We start from the raw sequence: 14,995 nt of genomic DNA, 5'->3' as shown, positions 1-14,995 counted from the left end.
TAAAATCGAGTGATATAAAAAGACATCCATAGCATCTCTCTAGATATAGACTTTTAAATTATGTGTAGTTAAATTCAACAGAGAGGATTGTGTATCCTGCATTTGGTGCATTTGGAACCAAGGTATTTTCAAAGTTTGGACTGGTAGACCCAAATTATTATGTTCTCTGTCCCGCCAGTCAATTCTTACACCATCTGTTTACATTCTGTATCACTTCTTAAATTCTAATACATATTTTAAAATTTTAGTTACACACTATATTAATTTTTCCTTGCTCCTGTAAAAATTACCATAAATGTAGTGGTTTTAAACAATATTACTTTTGCTGTAGATACAAAGTCTGAAATGTGTCTCACTGGCTTAAAACTAAGGTGTTGATAGAGCTGTGTTCTTTACTAGAAGATTTAAGGGAGACTCTTTCCCTTGACTTTATTAGCTACAAGAGGCTACCCACATTTCCTTCCATATGTAAAGCCAAAATTCTCACATTGTGTCATTCTGACACTGATTATTGGAGGACACTTGTGATTACACTGATAAACCAGGATAATCTATCTGAAAGTCATCTTATTAGCAACCTGAATTTCATCCATAACAACCTCAGTTTCCTTTTGCCATGTAACATAATATAATCACAGATTCAAGAACTTTCTTTGGAATGTAGTCATCATTGTGGATCATTTTTTTCTCCCTACCAACCCAACCTCTGACTCCAAGATGCATATTCACTCCCCATACAGAATAAATGTGTCCCCCTCACAAGTTGCCCAAAAGTCTCAACAGTATCAACTCAAGGTCCAAATTTTATCAGCTCAAAAGTCTCACATCATAGCATCCACATCATCAAAATTAGGTATAGGTGGGGCTCTGGGTATAGTCCACTTTGAGACACAATTTCTCTCTATCTTTGAGCATACAAAACTCAGGAAACATATTACCTACTCCAAAAACACAATAAAGGAGCAGGAATAGAAGAACATTTATAGACATTCCAGCTCAAAGAGGGAGAAAGTGGGGGGGGGGGGAAGGAAGGAGAAAAAAAAATTCACCAGTTTCAAGCAATTTTGAAGTACAGCTGATAAATTCCACTTGGTTTCAAGGATTGGAAATAGTCCTCTGTGATTCTTAGCTCTCCTTTCTGAACTCAAGTCCCCACTCTCTGGGCTTGGGAACTGTCCCTTCTGAATCAGCCTTCCTTTTTAATAAAGGCAGCACATATTTGCAGCCTAATAGTGATATCTGCATGTTTCTTGCCTGTAGATATTTGAAAGTTCTGACTATCTTCTTTCATTTCATAAATGAAATTTCTGTGTCCTTTAGTTCATGATGGCAATGTTTTTACACTGTGTCAAGAATCATGTGTGTCTCCTGTATATGCCATGAGACTCACTCCATTAGCCAAAAGTTCTCTTCACAAGTCTTTTCTAGATAATTTCATCCTATTTTAGGCTTCTGCTGAGATGACTGAAGATAGTTGAGTCATAGTCTTAATCATTTCAAATAGTCTTTAATGGCTGAATACTCTGATCTTTTGATCTTTCAGGGGATTAGCAAAAAGTTATCCAGCTTCATTTTTTTTCCTCTAGGGTATGACTTTCCAATCTCATCCAAATATCTGTCAAATTTCAATTGATAGTAAATGTCCTATAGTTAAATATTCAAGTTAATTGCTTAAAAGATCTGCTTTCCAAGTAACTCCAGGATATAATCCTACTAAGCTTTCTGTCTTTCCTTCCATTTCCAAACACTGAGTCATCATCTGCTGAGCCACCAGCATCAGCACCTATAACCTTCATATTTCTACCAATAATCTGTTTGTGACAAGATAGGTAGTCTCTAAGACATATATGTATTCTCTATCATGCTTCTCCCTTCCTTGTGAGTCATTGCTGGCAGAGTCACTAGCAGCCATATTTCTACAGTCTGTTTGAGGCAATATAGACTTTTTTTTTCCCCTAACATCCTTCTCAAAATTATTCCAGCTTTTGGCTACTGCCTAACTTCAAAATGATTTCCACATTTGGCAAGGTATTTTTTTTACAGCAGCACTCCACTTCTGGAAACTGAAATCCAGTACTTGTTTCTTACAGCTGCTTTAATAAATTTCCATAAGCTTAGTACGAAATGGGTCTCACTGGGTTAAACATAAGTAGTTGGCAAGGCTTTTTTATTTTTTGGAAGACCTTTGGGAGAATCCATTCCTAGGCTTGTTAGTTTCTAGAAGCTGTCCACATTCCTTGGCTTATTGTTCCTTCATCCATCTTCAAAGCCAGAAATGGCAGCTGGAATCTTTCTTACATCTCATCACCCTGACAGGTCTACCACTTTGTTTCACATCGAAAGAGACTTGTGATTACATTGGGCTCTCCCAAATGATTCAAAATAATCTCTCATTATTAAAATCAGCCTAATAGTATTCTTAATACAATAATCAAACTTAACATCCCTTTTCCATATACCTAACATATTCATACATTCCAGGGGTTTGGACATAGACATCTTACAGAGAGTGCACATTATTTGCCTACTAAATATGACTTTTATTTTGTAACAATCTATAAACTAATTGAGTGAAAGCTCTGGCCTTGTAGATACTGTATTTCCACAATGCTATCATAGTGAATCAATAAATATTTGCTGAATAAATGTAAGCAGCTAATGCAGCCCACGAGAAATCAAACTATTCTGCATATTCATCCTTAAGAATATTAGCATGAGTTATACTTACATAGTTATAAGGTCATACAAATTTTGAAATGAGAAAAAATTTTCTTCAAGACAAAGAACACTGTGTGTTGTCTTCCCTATACATCCTTGATTTATTTTTTCACACAGTTAAATAAAAATAAACCTCAAATTTTTATGAAAATAAAGGATTAAAAGAATAAAGGAAGACTTGATAATATTTTCTTGAAAAGATATACAAAATATGTATAATTTGAAGAGCATATCTTAAGTATGTAAGAATAAGTTAAGTGTTAGTCAGGGGTTTCTAGGAGAAGAAGATTTTAACAGGAAGTCTAGTAACTGGAAACACCCAGCTCATAAGACTTCAAAATGGAAATAGAGTAGATGGACTATTTCTTTGCTTTGTTTTTGTCAAGTTTCTTGAGTGTTCCTTTTGTTCATATGGTGCACTTTAGGAAAATTTAAGTGAAGCATGGATATTGATCATTTGATGGTGGGATTAGACATAAAAATGATCATGTGATTGATCAAGCATGGCCTCTGCCAATATGTAAGTCATCCTTTGGCAGTTTAGTAAACAGTCCCATTAATGGATGCAGCTCAGCTCCAGGGAATCTGAATATGCATGGAGGAGCACATCTCTTTTCTTCAACTAAGCATCCTTAATGTGTACAGTTAGGCACAGCAGCCCTGGAGGTTGCCCTGGTCACCTTTCACACCAAAGGATTGGAATAAGAGGTAACTGAAAATAACTATAATTACAAGAAAAAAAATAAGAAATATTTCTGTTAGGGAGTAAAAAAAAATTGTGGTAGATCTAGGGGAAATAAACTAAAGTTTTCCCCCTGAGTATTTAGCACATGAGTGGCAAGTTTCAACTAATGAGAGCACTGTATGCACAAAAGAACACGTCAGTAATAATAGATATTTGAGAAGAACAGGAAATGAATCATGCACTTCAGGCTAAGATGGGTCGAGAAGACAGAATTTTATAATAAAGGCAGGAATAGAGGAGAGAAATTTGGTCATTGTGAATTGAAAGACATTTCAGACAACATGAGAAAATGAATGTTAAATTCATACACTAGTTAATGGTGAATGTGAATGATATAGTATTATCCTTTAATTAAATTTCTTAATATAACTGTACTAAAATTACTTGCAATATGTGATGTAATTAAAGTCATAATCTCAACACTTTGTAGAAGGTGTATCAGCATAATGGTTATATAACTGATAAACAAACTGATATATCACATCTACACAGGGTTCATACACCCAAGCCACACATTTTCTCTAGAACTTTGGTTTCTTTATCTCTACATGAAAATTTTGAATGAGATAAACTGCAAGATCTTTTTATGGTATAAAGGAACTCTATACCAAAGAATGGAAATATATCTGGGACCCCATGTGGTCCAATCCCAGATATACCATATTTGAAACATACAGTTCAGTAATTTGCCAGTAAATAAACATTAAACACACCTACTAAACGCTCCTTTCCACCTCTCCAGGAAACAAGATGAGGAAGGCATTCTTTCTGTACCGGAAACTTCTTAAAAATCTTCCTTCTCTTTTGCTACCACTTTCAATATTCTCTGCACAGATGGGAGCTAATCCTGGAAATTTTCTCTCCCACTCTCAGTTTCTCTACTGAACACCCACCTATACCAAACAGCATTTTTGTCTCTCTCTTTATTTTTCATCCATCCTCCTAAGCCTCTAATGTACAGATCACATCAGCCAAGTCATGGGTTGGGTGAATACAAGTAAGGGATAGAGGAAATCACACTCACATGAATATCTTTGGTACTTAGTACACATTGATAATTTTGTCAGTGTGAACCTCAAGTTTTTTAATTAATTTCTTGAAAAATACACCCCAAGGAGAAATGTAATTTTTTACTCATAATATATTCCATTCAAGAACCTTTGATGAGAATATTTTTGAGTCAATAGTATAAATAAAATAGTTAAAGAGACCGCACATACTGATCTAGATGTGTTAAGTCTTTTTTTTTTTAATGTCAAAAACAAAATCAAAGTCCTTCCTTTATACTTAGCCTTTAAAAACTTAAATTCTTTCATCCTTTAGTGCAAAATTCAAATTAAACATTAGTTGTTGGAAAAAAGATGGAATGTTTTTCTCTCTTGACAGAACACACATCAGATCTCTCATTATTTAAGAAAATTTATGAACTTTCAAAATGGTTAATGCTCACACATGCATTCACATTTCTGATCAAAAGAGGAAAAATATTGCAATGAATAATTGAAATAACAGTAAATCCATGACAATATTTTGCCTTAATAAGCCATTTCATTTACTATGCATAGAAATGTTTGTAAAACACTCAACTTAAATTACTACACTGCAGTGCACTTGTTTCTTTACCTTTGAAGTCAATCAGCACGCAGCTTGAGGGAAGGCTAGGAACTGAGCAGAAAGTCCCTAAAACACTTTGAGCTCCCCAGATGAAAGGTGTTATTTAAGTAGAAAGTATCATAATAATTTCAATATATTTAGCAACTCTACTCACTTCAATGACAATGTCTAACTCACCCTCATCTATCTGATAATTTAAGGTATATTCCATAAGTTAAATGTATCCAGTGAAATGTATGTAACCTAGTTCCTTAACAACGATAAAGAAAAAGATCATCAAAAGAGGAAAATTCCATAAACGTCCCCTTCTATGTCTGTAAATAGCAGACAATGTCTTCACTAGAAAGTAAAGTACAAGGCTAACAAAAAATATCTGCTACTAAAGAGATTGGAAGGGTTGCTTTCCCCAGGAGTGGAACACCCTGAATGTTTTCAGGGGCTTTTTTTCCCAACACTGATCTAAAGTTCTTTGGTAATATCAATGGACTGAGGAGTGTACGGTAGATACATGTTTTTCCTTATATTAAGAGCAAAGAAAATTGAGGCAAGAAGGCAGCTAGCTGGAAAGAAGTGTTATATTTTGTTCAAAATGCATTCTTAGTTTAAGTAAAAAAATGTGAAATATGGAGAAATGGTATTGCCCCTTCTAAAAAATTCATTTAAAAAATGCAAATATAGCATTTTCTCTTTTTATTTTTATATGAAATAATGTATTTGTACAAACAATAACGTAATAGTATCCTTTTCAAAAATAAAGCATTACTGATAAAGTAGAGTCTATTTTACTATATCTCCATCTTGGCCCCTAAGATCCTCCTCATCCCCCCCCCACCCCGTCATCCCCTGCCTAGGGTAATCATTGCTATGAGCTTGGTATATATCAATACATTGTTATTTAAATAACTTATATCACAAAAATATTTTCTAGTCATTTACTTTATTAAAGTAAATTTGGCTTACATCTTTGCTAAAGAAAAAAAAGTCTTTTTAAGTGAAAAAGCAAGGTAAGCCTATTATAGTGACACATATATGTTTTATTGTTTTTTTTAGTGAATTGTCTGTGGGATCAAATTTTTCATCACGAAACTTTAAACATGTTCAGTGATTCTGCACTTTTTATTTCTCTTTTCTGAATTGGGAGAGTGCCTTGCTGAGGAGGCCTCACAACCCAGGAGAAAGAGAGATTTCTCCTATGGGCATCATCCACGAGCCACCCACCAGGGCTCTATGCCCCTTGGTGCTTCTTTAAGCCTCACTCTTTTTCCTTGCAGACCCCAGGATTTGAACTAGCTGATTTCTCCCTGTCTACTGCTCAATCTCAAAATCTTTATGCATGCTAGACAATAATCCTAGGTGATTCATCACTGCACTATGGACTTGGGTAATGACACAGTATCTAAAAATAACCATCAGCTAGCTTCAAAGTGAGGAATCAACAGAATGTGTCAGGAGAAAGAGAAGAACCTCCAGTTAGCCTGTTTTCAAGGTATCTCCTCTAGCCCTGCCTTCCTACCCTTCACATCCACGCATGACCTCCCATTGGCTAGTTCCCATATGTCACTGCGAACTCAGAAGCACAGCTATAAGGAACAGCAAGAGCCAGGGTTGAAAGGCTATTATTTAAGTTCAGTAGAAAAGGAAGTCAGAAACTCAGATACTAGAAAATAGACACAATTTTGGAGATAAAGGTCTACACAAATTAGTGTGGAAGTCAGGAAAGATGGAAACAGGAGACTGGAGATGGAAACTAACCCAAGGCAATGTAATATCTAAAGCACTTTGTAAGAAACGATTCATGTTATGAAGATGAATCTTCAAGTACTTAGTTCAATGCTATAAAACATGCATGTTATATAGTTGAGTTTCAGTAGTTGGATTCTACAGTCACTATGCAATCTTCTGATTATAATCTACCTTACCTAGGTATGTTTGCTTGTAGGAAGAATTGAGCTGTGTGATTCTAAAAATCTTTTCTGAAAAAAAAAAAATATATATATATATATGAAAATGTATGCATACATATGTAACTACATTATGTATGTATGTATATTCAGTCCTGTTACCTTGGGAAACGTGATTCATTCCTGAGAGATGGGTTTATTCTCAATGTGTAGATATCAAGCTTTTGAGACTGTAAGATTAAATCTGGATTCCAGATTGTGGTAAATTTATAAGAATAATAGAGATCATCTGGCCTTTCTACTGCTATTCTGCCTTGAAATATTTTGTAACTGCCATTAGAAATAATTATAACCCACTTAGAAATCTGGGTCCATTAAGACTAACTACATTTCTTAAACTAATAAAAAATTATATGGTAAAGGTATTCAGTTTTCACACTGACCTCCCCCAAATCAAGGAAAGATGGGTTGCAATTTTTAAAAAATTAAGGACAATTGTTCTCACAATAACCTTTAACAAGTATCTTTTGCTTTTAAAGAACACATGATCAAATTAATTAAAAATAATAAAAGAATATAAAAATTAATAATAAAAATATATCAATAGTTGAGATCTTGCAGGCACTCAAAATATTCATAAGCATTCATTGGTTGACTTGTCCTTCCAATAGTTCTGGAAGGTTATCAATACTATCCTGATTTTAAAACATAAAATAACCAATATTTTAAAAATATTGAGCCATAGAACATAAAGAACTGGGCCCTATGTTTACAGCATGGAAAGAAAAGAAAAGTCAGAGCTGGAAGACAGATCTGCTGCTAAAGTCAGTGATCTTCACAGCTATCCCCGGAGACCATCTATCTGAGAAGACATGTTAGGCTGAATTACACCTCTAATGTAAGTCTACAGGTATGCCCTGGAGATTTCTGCAATGCTTTATAATGTAAACTATTAAACTGATTTGAGAAATTCCTCCCCCCTCAATTTCCCTAGGTCACCACTTAAACCATACTACAATTCAATTATTCCTAGCAATGAAATTTATTTCTATAAATGGTGTATGGTGGCGCTAAAGACACAGAGTGAAGAACAAAACCCAGAGAACCAAAAGGCTTTTTTAAAACTAGAAGAACAGATTGATTGCTATCATTCATAACAACTCAAGCAAAGCTGAAAACATGGATAGCCTTATTTGGTTGATAAAGTATGTTGACCCTCCATCTTTATGAAAGCACAAATTTAAATCCTAAATATTATTTTATAATCATCATCAAACTCAGAATGCAAATATAACTTATAAAAACCTAGACCATGTCATGCATCAAGGTTTTAAGATTTAGGTTATATTCAAAATAAAAATTAAGCCAAAATGACAACTATAGTTCGCCTGGCTCCAGATTTCCTAAATGCTGTCTAAATGGTCACTAATCCCTTCCCATTTCCTATTTCAATAACTAATTGGCTTCCCCAGTACTGCCTCTTTATAGAATAAGTTGTAGATTGTCACGCCACTCAGTCAATGGCCTCAGGCCATGTAATGTCAGTCGTGAAAATTATGCAAGTTTCTTTTTTATGGTCCTACATTTCCCTCATAAGTCAAATGTAAGTTTTCCTGTAGGCATCACTCTAGTTGATCTGAGTGAAAACAAACATCAACATATCCTTAATTGATCACTTCATGAAATCAAGTTCCCAAACTTCCTTCTGATTCAATTATTCCTAGCAATAACATTTACTTCTGTAAATGGTGTATGATGGCGCTAAAGACACAATGAGTGAAGAAAAAAACCCAGAGAACCAAAAGGCTTTTTTAAAACTAGAAGGACAGATTGATTGCTATCATTCATATCATCTCAAGTAAAGCTGAAAACATAGATAGCCTTATTTAGCTGATAAAGTATGTTAACCCTCCATCTTTATGAAACCACAAATTTAAATCCTAAATATTATTTTATAACCATCATCAAACTCAGAATGCAAATATAACTTAAAAACCTAGACCATGTCATGTGTCATGGTTTTAAAATTTAGGTTATATTCAAAATTTGCCAGTGAGAACAATATATATGTACATTTCTATTTACAGCTCTAGCACTAGTCATCTGGCAGATAAGTGAATGTTCATTATTTTTTGAAATGCATCAAATTAGTTTGATCGTGGCATGTGAAACACCCATGATTTCTGTGAGCAATCCATTATCAGCAAAGCATACTTAAAAACACAGTCCTTTAGTGATATTATAGAAACATCCTAATGCTTAAGGTTAATATATATGATACGCTTAGTTTCTGATTTATTTAACATACACCATGATGTAATAATGAAAGTCATCATTGATCTTATATTATTTTTAAAATTTTGGTGCTTTAACTGAACACTAAAACCCTGTTTAGGTGTTAACTCTGAACATGATAAAGAAACTTCAACAAATGTTATCTATATTTTAAAGTTTCCTGTTATAAACTAAATAAAACAATATATGTGAACTGAAAATAGTATGTAATTATATATAAATAATTGGTTTAATGTAATTTGAACAATTTTTTAAATTTAAAGCAACTACTTTGCCTCATGAAATCTCAAATTGTTGATGTAGTACTCTTACAGTATAAAAATGTGATAACCAATTTTTATTGTAATGGATGATAATTCTTCAGAAAGTGAGTCAGTCAACATCACAGATCATTTTTAACATGAGCAAGTTAAAAGGAAAATTAACATCGACTGCATAATATTATAATTGCACTTAATGGCCGCAAGAACTTTCAAATGAATATTTGGTTGTTACAGGTCTCAGTTTTCCTTTCATCAAAACTCTAAAAGATTTGCATTTCTAAAAAGAGCTTAGACTACTTTGTAGTAGGCTCTATTTGCTTTAAAAATGATAATTTTCAGAACAAATACACTTTTTATTCAAGTTCTCCAAAGATCATTTTGATGAACACATTTAAAAATATTACAATTGTCTTTTCAAGTTAATCAAATTGGGATCCTATGCATAATGAGTTTTTTCCTTACAGAATGTCTCTCGGGTAACACAATTTAGTATAATAGAAGTCTATCAAATTGTGTTGTTGATGACCAGTTAGATTCCTGAGTTTCTACACTTTACCACTAGAGTAGGCTAAGTTTAAAAACAAACAAACAAACAAACAAACATATTTTCCTTCCAGAAAATATAAAATGGAAAGAGAGAGCACTCTAGGTTTGGTTTTAAATAGAACTAGAACAATCTTTGAAAAATTATAATGTTTTCCAAAATATTTTACACTATGAAGATAGAAAATTGAGGAAGAAAAAGACATAAGCAAAACAATAACGGGGAAAAAAAAATTCTTACTTACCAGGTGTGAAATTGTATCGAGCTGAAAATCCCATAGATTCCAGCTCTCCATCAGCAAAAAATTTAATCCATAGAAATCTTCCACTAGATTTTATTACAGGTGGGTTTTGTTGTCCACAAAAACGTCCAATTATTGGAGAAAAGCCAAAAGGTCCATCTCGAACTTCAATATGATCAAATTTGCACTCCCAAGATGGTTCAATAGAGTACTTTTCATCAAAGTAAAGTTCAATGCACTGTCTTGGGGCAGCTGTAAAAAAGACAGATTCCATCTGGAAGGCCATCTCTTATACCTCTAGGTTGATTTTTTAAATTCTATTTAAGATTTTATCTGTACACCTATCAAACTTTGAAGATGAAATTCATATAAATTTGCATAGAAATTCACCCAAAGAATATGATAGTATTTTAAGAGATAAAATTTTCATTAAAATGCCTAAGAGGTGAACCTTAAAATTGATTATATTGCACAAAGTATTATTCTGACACAAAATGACCAGTTTGATGTCTCATGCAAAACTAACAAAACTCAGTATTTTTGTGAAAGGCATTGAGATTTAGAAAGTCAAGGGATGCTTTTCTGTATTTTTTCTCATACTTCTAGGAGTCCCAAGCTTAAGGTCAGAAACCACTTGAGGATTGTTTGGCAGAGAGTTGTACAACCACTCAAATAATCCCAGTTGTGTGTCTTGATTAGATCCAAGTGCATATACAAAGATATTAAGAGTAAGTTTTCCAGAATACAAATCTAATCACATTGTTCTCAGGTTTAAGCTTCAGAATTTCTCTAACAACAGGACAATAATGAATGCTTTCAAAACATATGACCCTTAAGGATATCCTACTTTTAGGGTCTAGCACCTCCCAGACATCCCCAGCTCAATTCACTTCAAGCATGTCATATTTCTCAAGTCAGTATTTCTTTCAGGATTTTGTGTATTTTCCTATTTTCTTGAATACCTATGTACCTACAATTTAACTCCGATTTATCCAAGAAAATCTTGCTTAAAAGAAACCTCCTCTAAGCCGGGCTCAGTGGCTCAGCCTGTAATCCCGTGCCTTTGGGAGGCTGAGGTGAGTGGATTGCCTGAGCCCGCGGGTTTGAGACCTGCCTGGGCAGCGAGACTTCATCTCTACAATAAATCAAAAAATCAGCCGGGCGTGGTAGCGCATACCTTTAATTCCGGCTACTTGGAAGGCTGAGGCGGAAGGATCGCCCGAGCACAGCAGGTCGAGGCTGTGGTGGCCAGGAGCGGCCACTGCACTCCAGTCTGGGCGACCGAGTGAGACTCCAACTCAAAAAAAATAAAAAATAAAAAGAAACCTCCTCGCTGGGTGTGATGGCTTGGCCTTTAATACCTGCACTTTGGGAGGCAGAGGTGAGAGGATTACTTGATCCAGGGATTCGAGACCAGCCTGGGCAATTTGGCAAGACCTCATCTCTACAATAAGTCAAAAAATTAGTTGGGCATTGTGGCGCACACCTGTGGTTCCAGCTACTTGGAAGGCAAGGAGGAAGGGTCACCTGAGAACAGCAGGTTGAGGCTGAGATGGCTGTAAGGGTACCACTGCACTCCAGCATGGGTAACAGAGTGAAACACCAACTCAAAAATAAATAAATAAAAATATTTTATAAAAAAACACATTTAAAAGAATGCTTCTCTCTAAATCTGTTCATGAAAGACAAGAACCATATCTTATTCACCTTTTTTTCTCAGGACATGGCCTGGTACTTGTTATTGAAGATTTTCCAAAAGATCTCTTCAAGTAAATTATAAATGAGCTTAAGTTCATAGATGTTTTTAAAGCTCTTTAAAGAATGATGGAAAAGCTTTATAGGGCTAGCAATCCTTTAAACACAACATGAAGACATTTGCTGATGTTTCCTCCATTCTTCCTTTGTCATGTCTAAAGCAGTCCAAAATTCTAGCATTCCTAACTTATACTCAACCAATATACTCCAGAATAGCCATAACATTTGTTGAAATATCAGCACACATTTATCTTGGTTAGTAAAAAGCTGTTGCTTGTAGCCTTCTGAGTGCGTCCCTGCTACCTGGTTCTCTTCAGGGACTAACTCCCTCCAGACACTTTAAAGTTAAGACGTAGCACAACTGAGCCTGCTCTCTAAGTGGTTAGCAACCACTCTAAATGGTGGCTGTCCATGCCCCACCAATTCTTAACTATATATGTTGAATATCATTCTTGATGACTTAAAAAGTAAACTCTGATCTGCATGTTTGTCAAATATATATGTAAAATTGAGAAACATGCTGACTTGGAAGTTAGAACTCTGATTCTCTCCAAGTATAAAATTAAAAATCAATAGGTTAAAGGTCAATTGATATTAAAAATATTATTTCATAAATTATTTTTAATATATTAAGGTGTTTCCAATTACTTGCAAATTAAATAGACATTTATAACACAAGAGAAATCAGACACGATTTTGTCCAACATTGATGTACATCGCAAATGTCAACAAATATAGTATCCATAATAATGAAAGGTTTGAGGGAATTTCAATAATTTTTTGAAATCTGCAAATTTGAAAGTAGTCTAAAAAATGAACTGAGAAACCATATTTTTCTCCCTAAAATATTAGCCTAAAAAACAAAATGGCAAATGCTTAAGGAACTGGACACATTTAAGAATTACAATTAGAGCCGGGCTCGGTGGCTCAGCCTATAATCCCGCGCCTTTGGGAGGCTGAGGTGAGTGGATTGCCTGAGCCCGCGGGTTCGAGACCCGCCTGGGCAGGCGAGACCTCATCTCTACAATAAATCAAAAAATCAGCCGGGCGTGGTAGCGCATGCCTGTAATTCCGGCTACTCGGAAGGCTGAGGTGGAAGGATCGCCGGAGCCCAGCAGGTCGAGGCTGCGGTGACCGGGAGCGGCCACTGCACTCCAGTCTGGGCGACAGAGTGAGACTCCAACTCAAAAAAAAAAAAAAGAATGACAATTAAATATACCATTTGTCTGCATTATTATCCTATGGCATATATATATCTGTCTATCTTCTTCTCAATAAGCCAGTATGATAAAATTTTTATAAGGAAGCAAACTATTTCAGGTTGTGGGATAAGTTTTTTTAGATGTGAATAATGTATGAGTAGGAAAAGGTAAAGCAATGAAGCTGGTCCTGTGCTAATTTACTTAGAATCCTTTTTGTAAACATTCACCTACTAACTTCCCCTATTAGGAAATACACGGCCATCTAACAAGAATTCGTTATTTCACATTTTTACTTTTGTTGTCACTTAAGTTCTGTCCAACGTGAGTGAATAAACCTCTCAATGTTCCTTCAGGAAACATGTTTCGTTAAGGCTTTTAGTAGACCACATTACAAGAGAACAATTCATTTTTCTTTGGTCCAGCATGTTAAAGTTAATGACATACTCCCACATAGGACACTTCCACCAGCTGAATTCTGGAGGTAGCAAAGTAACCTTATACAAAAAAAAAAAGCATGTCATACAGTCCTTGCGGTAGATAAAAAATGAGTGACTATGATTCATGTAAACCATCTGAAGCTCTCTGGGTCCAGCTCTCTAAACTTCCATTTTCTTCCCCTTCAAATCTCCCAGTACACAGCTGTCTTTCACGTTCACATTTTCTGTAAGTTATTTTTTGTCTAAAACTGAGTTTCCTTTACGAAAGTTGTCATCATCTTTGAGACTCTTCAGACACATTAAGGACTATGGACACTTTCACCTAAATAGTTCTAGTAAATACAGAATATGTCCTCAAAATTGGAAAAGTCTTTAAACCACTTGAAATTCACAAAGAGATCCTCCTTTTCATGTTTAAGACCTGCTTGTACACTTTATCACAATCTGTCTTATCATTGGGAATTGACCAATTATTTGTATATCTTTCCCTTGTATTTTAAGTTTACATTTTTCTACAGAAAAGAGCATTCATTTTAGAGCTAAATATGCACAATGTGTCTGATTAAAAGAACAAGAAACAGAAAAAAAGAAAACACCTTTTCATCATGGATCCACAAGTCACTAACACCTACTATATGTTTGGGTTTTTTCTTTAATATTGTAATGTAGAAAAAAATTCCCATCCAAGATGAGTCTATAATCACATTTTTTTCTGAAAGTCAGTCTGAAAATCAGTTATTTATTTTGTGCTAACATGTGACAGTCTTATATTTTAAAGTCCAGGTCAGGATTCTAAATTATGATGCTTTCACCGTTTTTTGGATCCAAATTAAAGGAAGGATAAATGATGCTGAAAAAGACTCATTTCTAACACCACCCTACCAGCCTGACTCCTCCTGCATCCACTGGGAGCTGGCTCCATCCCCATTGTGCCAATGAAAACTCTCATCTTAGAGTTTGTAACAGACTCTTCATTGCCTCATGCAATGAATGTCTTTCTGTAACAACTGGCACTTTTACTATGCTCTGCTCCTTGAGACCTCATCCACTCGAGCTACTGTGGTAAAAAAATCATCTTTCACCTGATACTCCCTGCCACCTCGCTAGCTTCTCCTCAGTCCATTACCTTTTCTCCTTATTCTGTCCATTCCTTACATGTTATTTTCCAGAAACCTATCCTACATTTTTTATTTTTTTTGAGTTGGAGTCTCACTCTGTCACCCAGACTGAAGTGCAGTGGCCGTTCCCGGCCACCGCAGCCTCAACCTGCTGGGCTCCGG

The 14,995-nt window shown here is 35.0% G+C and overlaps 1 protein-coding gene across 2 annotated transcripts in view; it reads right to left on the bottom strand.

The window, feature by feature from the left end:
- NETO1 (neuropilin and tolloid like 1) overlaps window positions 1-14,995 on the bottom strand; it is a 130,115-nt gene that overhangs the window by 110,182 nt on the left and 4,938 nt on the right. For both annotated transcript variants that reach the window (XM_008072639.1, XM_008072638.1), the window contains exon 4: window positions 10,325-10,573. In XM_008072639.1, the coding sequence (XP_008070830.1) occupies window positions 10,325-10,573 (249 nt within the window). The remainder of the gene's footprint in view (window positions 1-10,324; window positions 10,574-14,995) is intronic.

The sequence above is a fragment of the Carlito syrichta genome, unplaced genomic scaffold (genome assembly GCF_000164805.1).
Source record: "Carlito syrichta isolate Samal-C Ts95f unplaced genomic scaffold, Tarsius_syrichta-2.0.1 Scaffold315364, whole genome shotgun sequence".
Classification (NCBI taxonomy): domain Eukaryota; kingdom Metazoa; phylum Chordata; class Mammalia; order Primates; family Tarsiidae; genus Carlito; species Carlito syrichta.
Note: the sequence above shows the minus strand (reverse complement) of the source record. Positions and strands in the feature narration are given on the sequence as shown.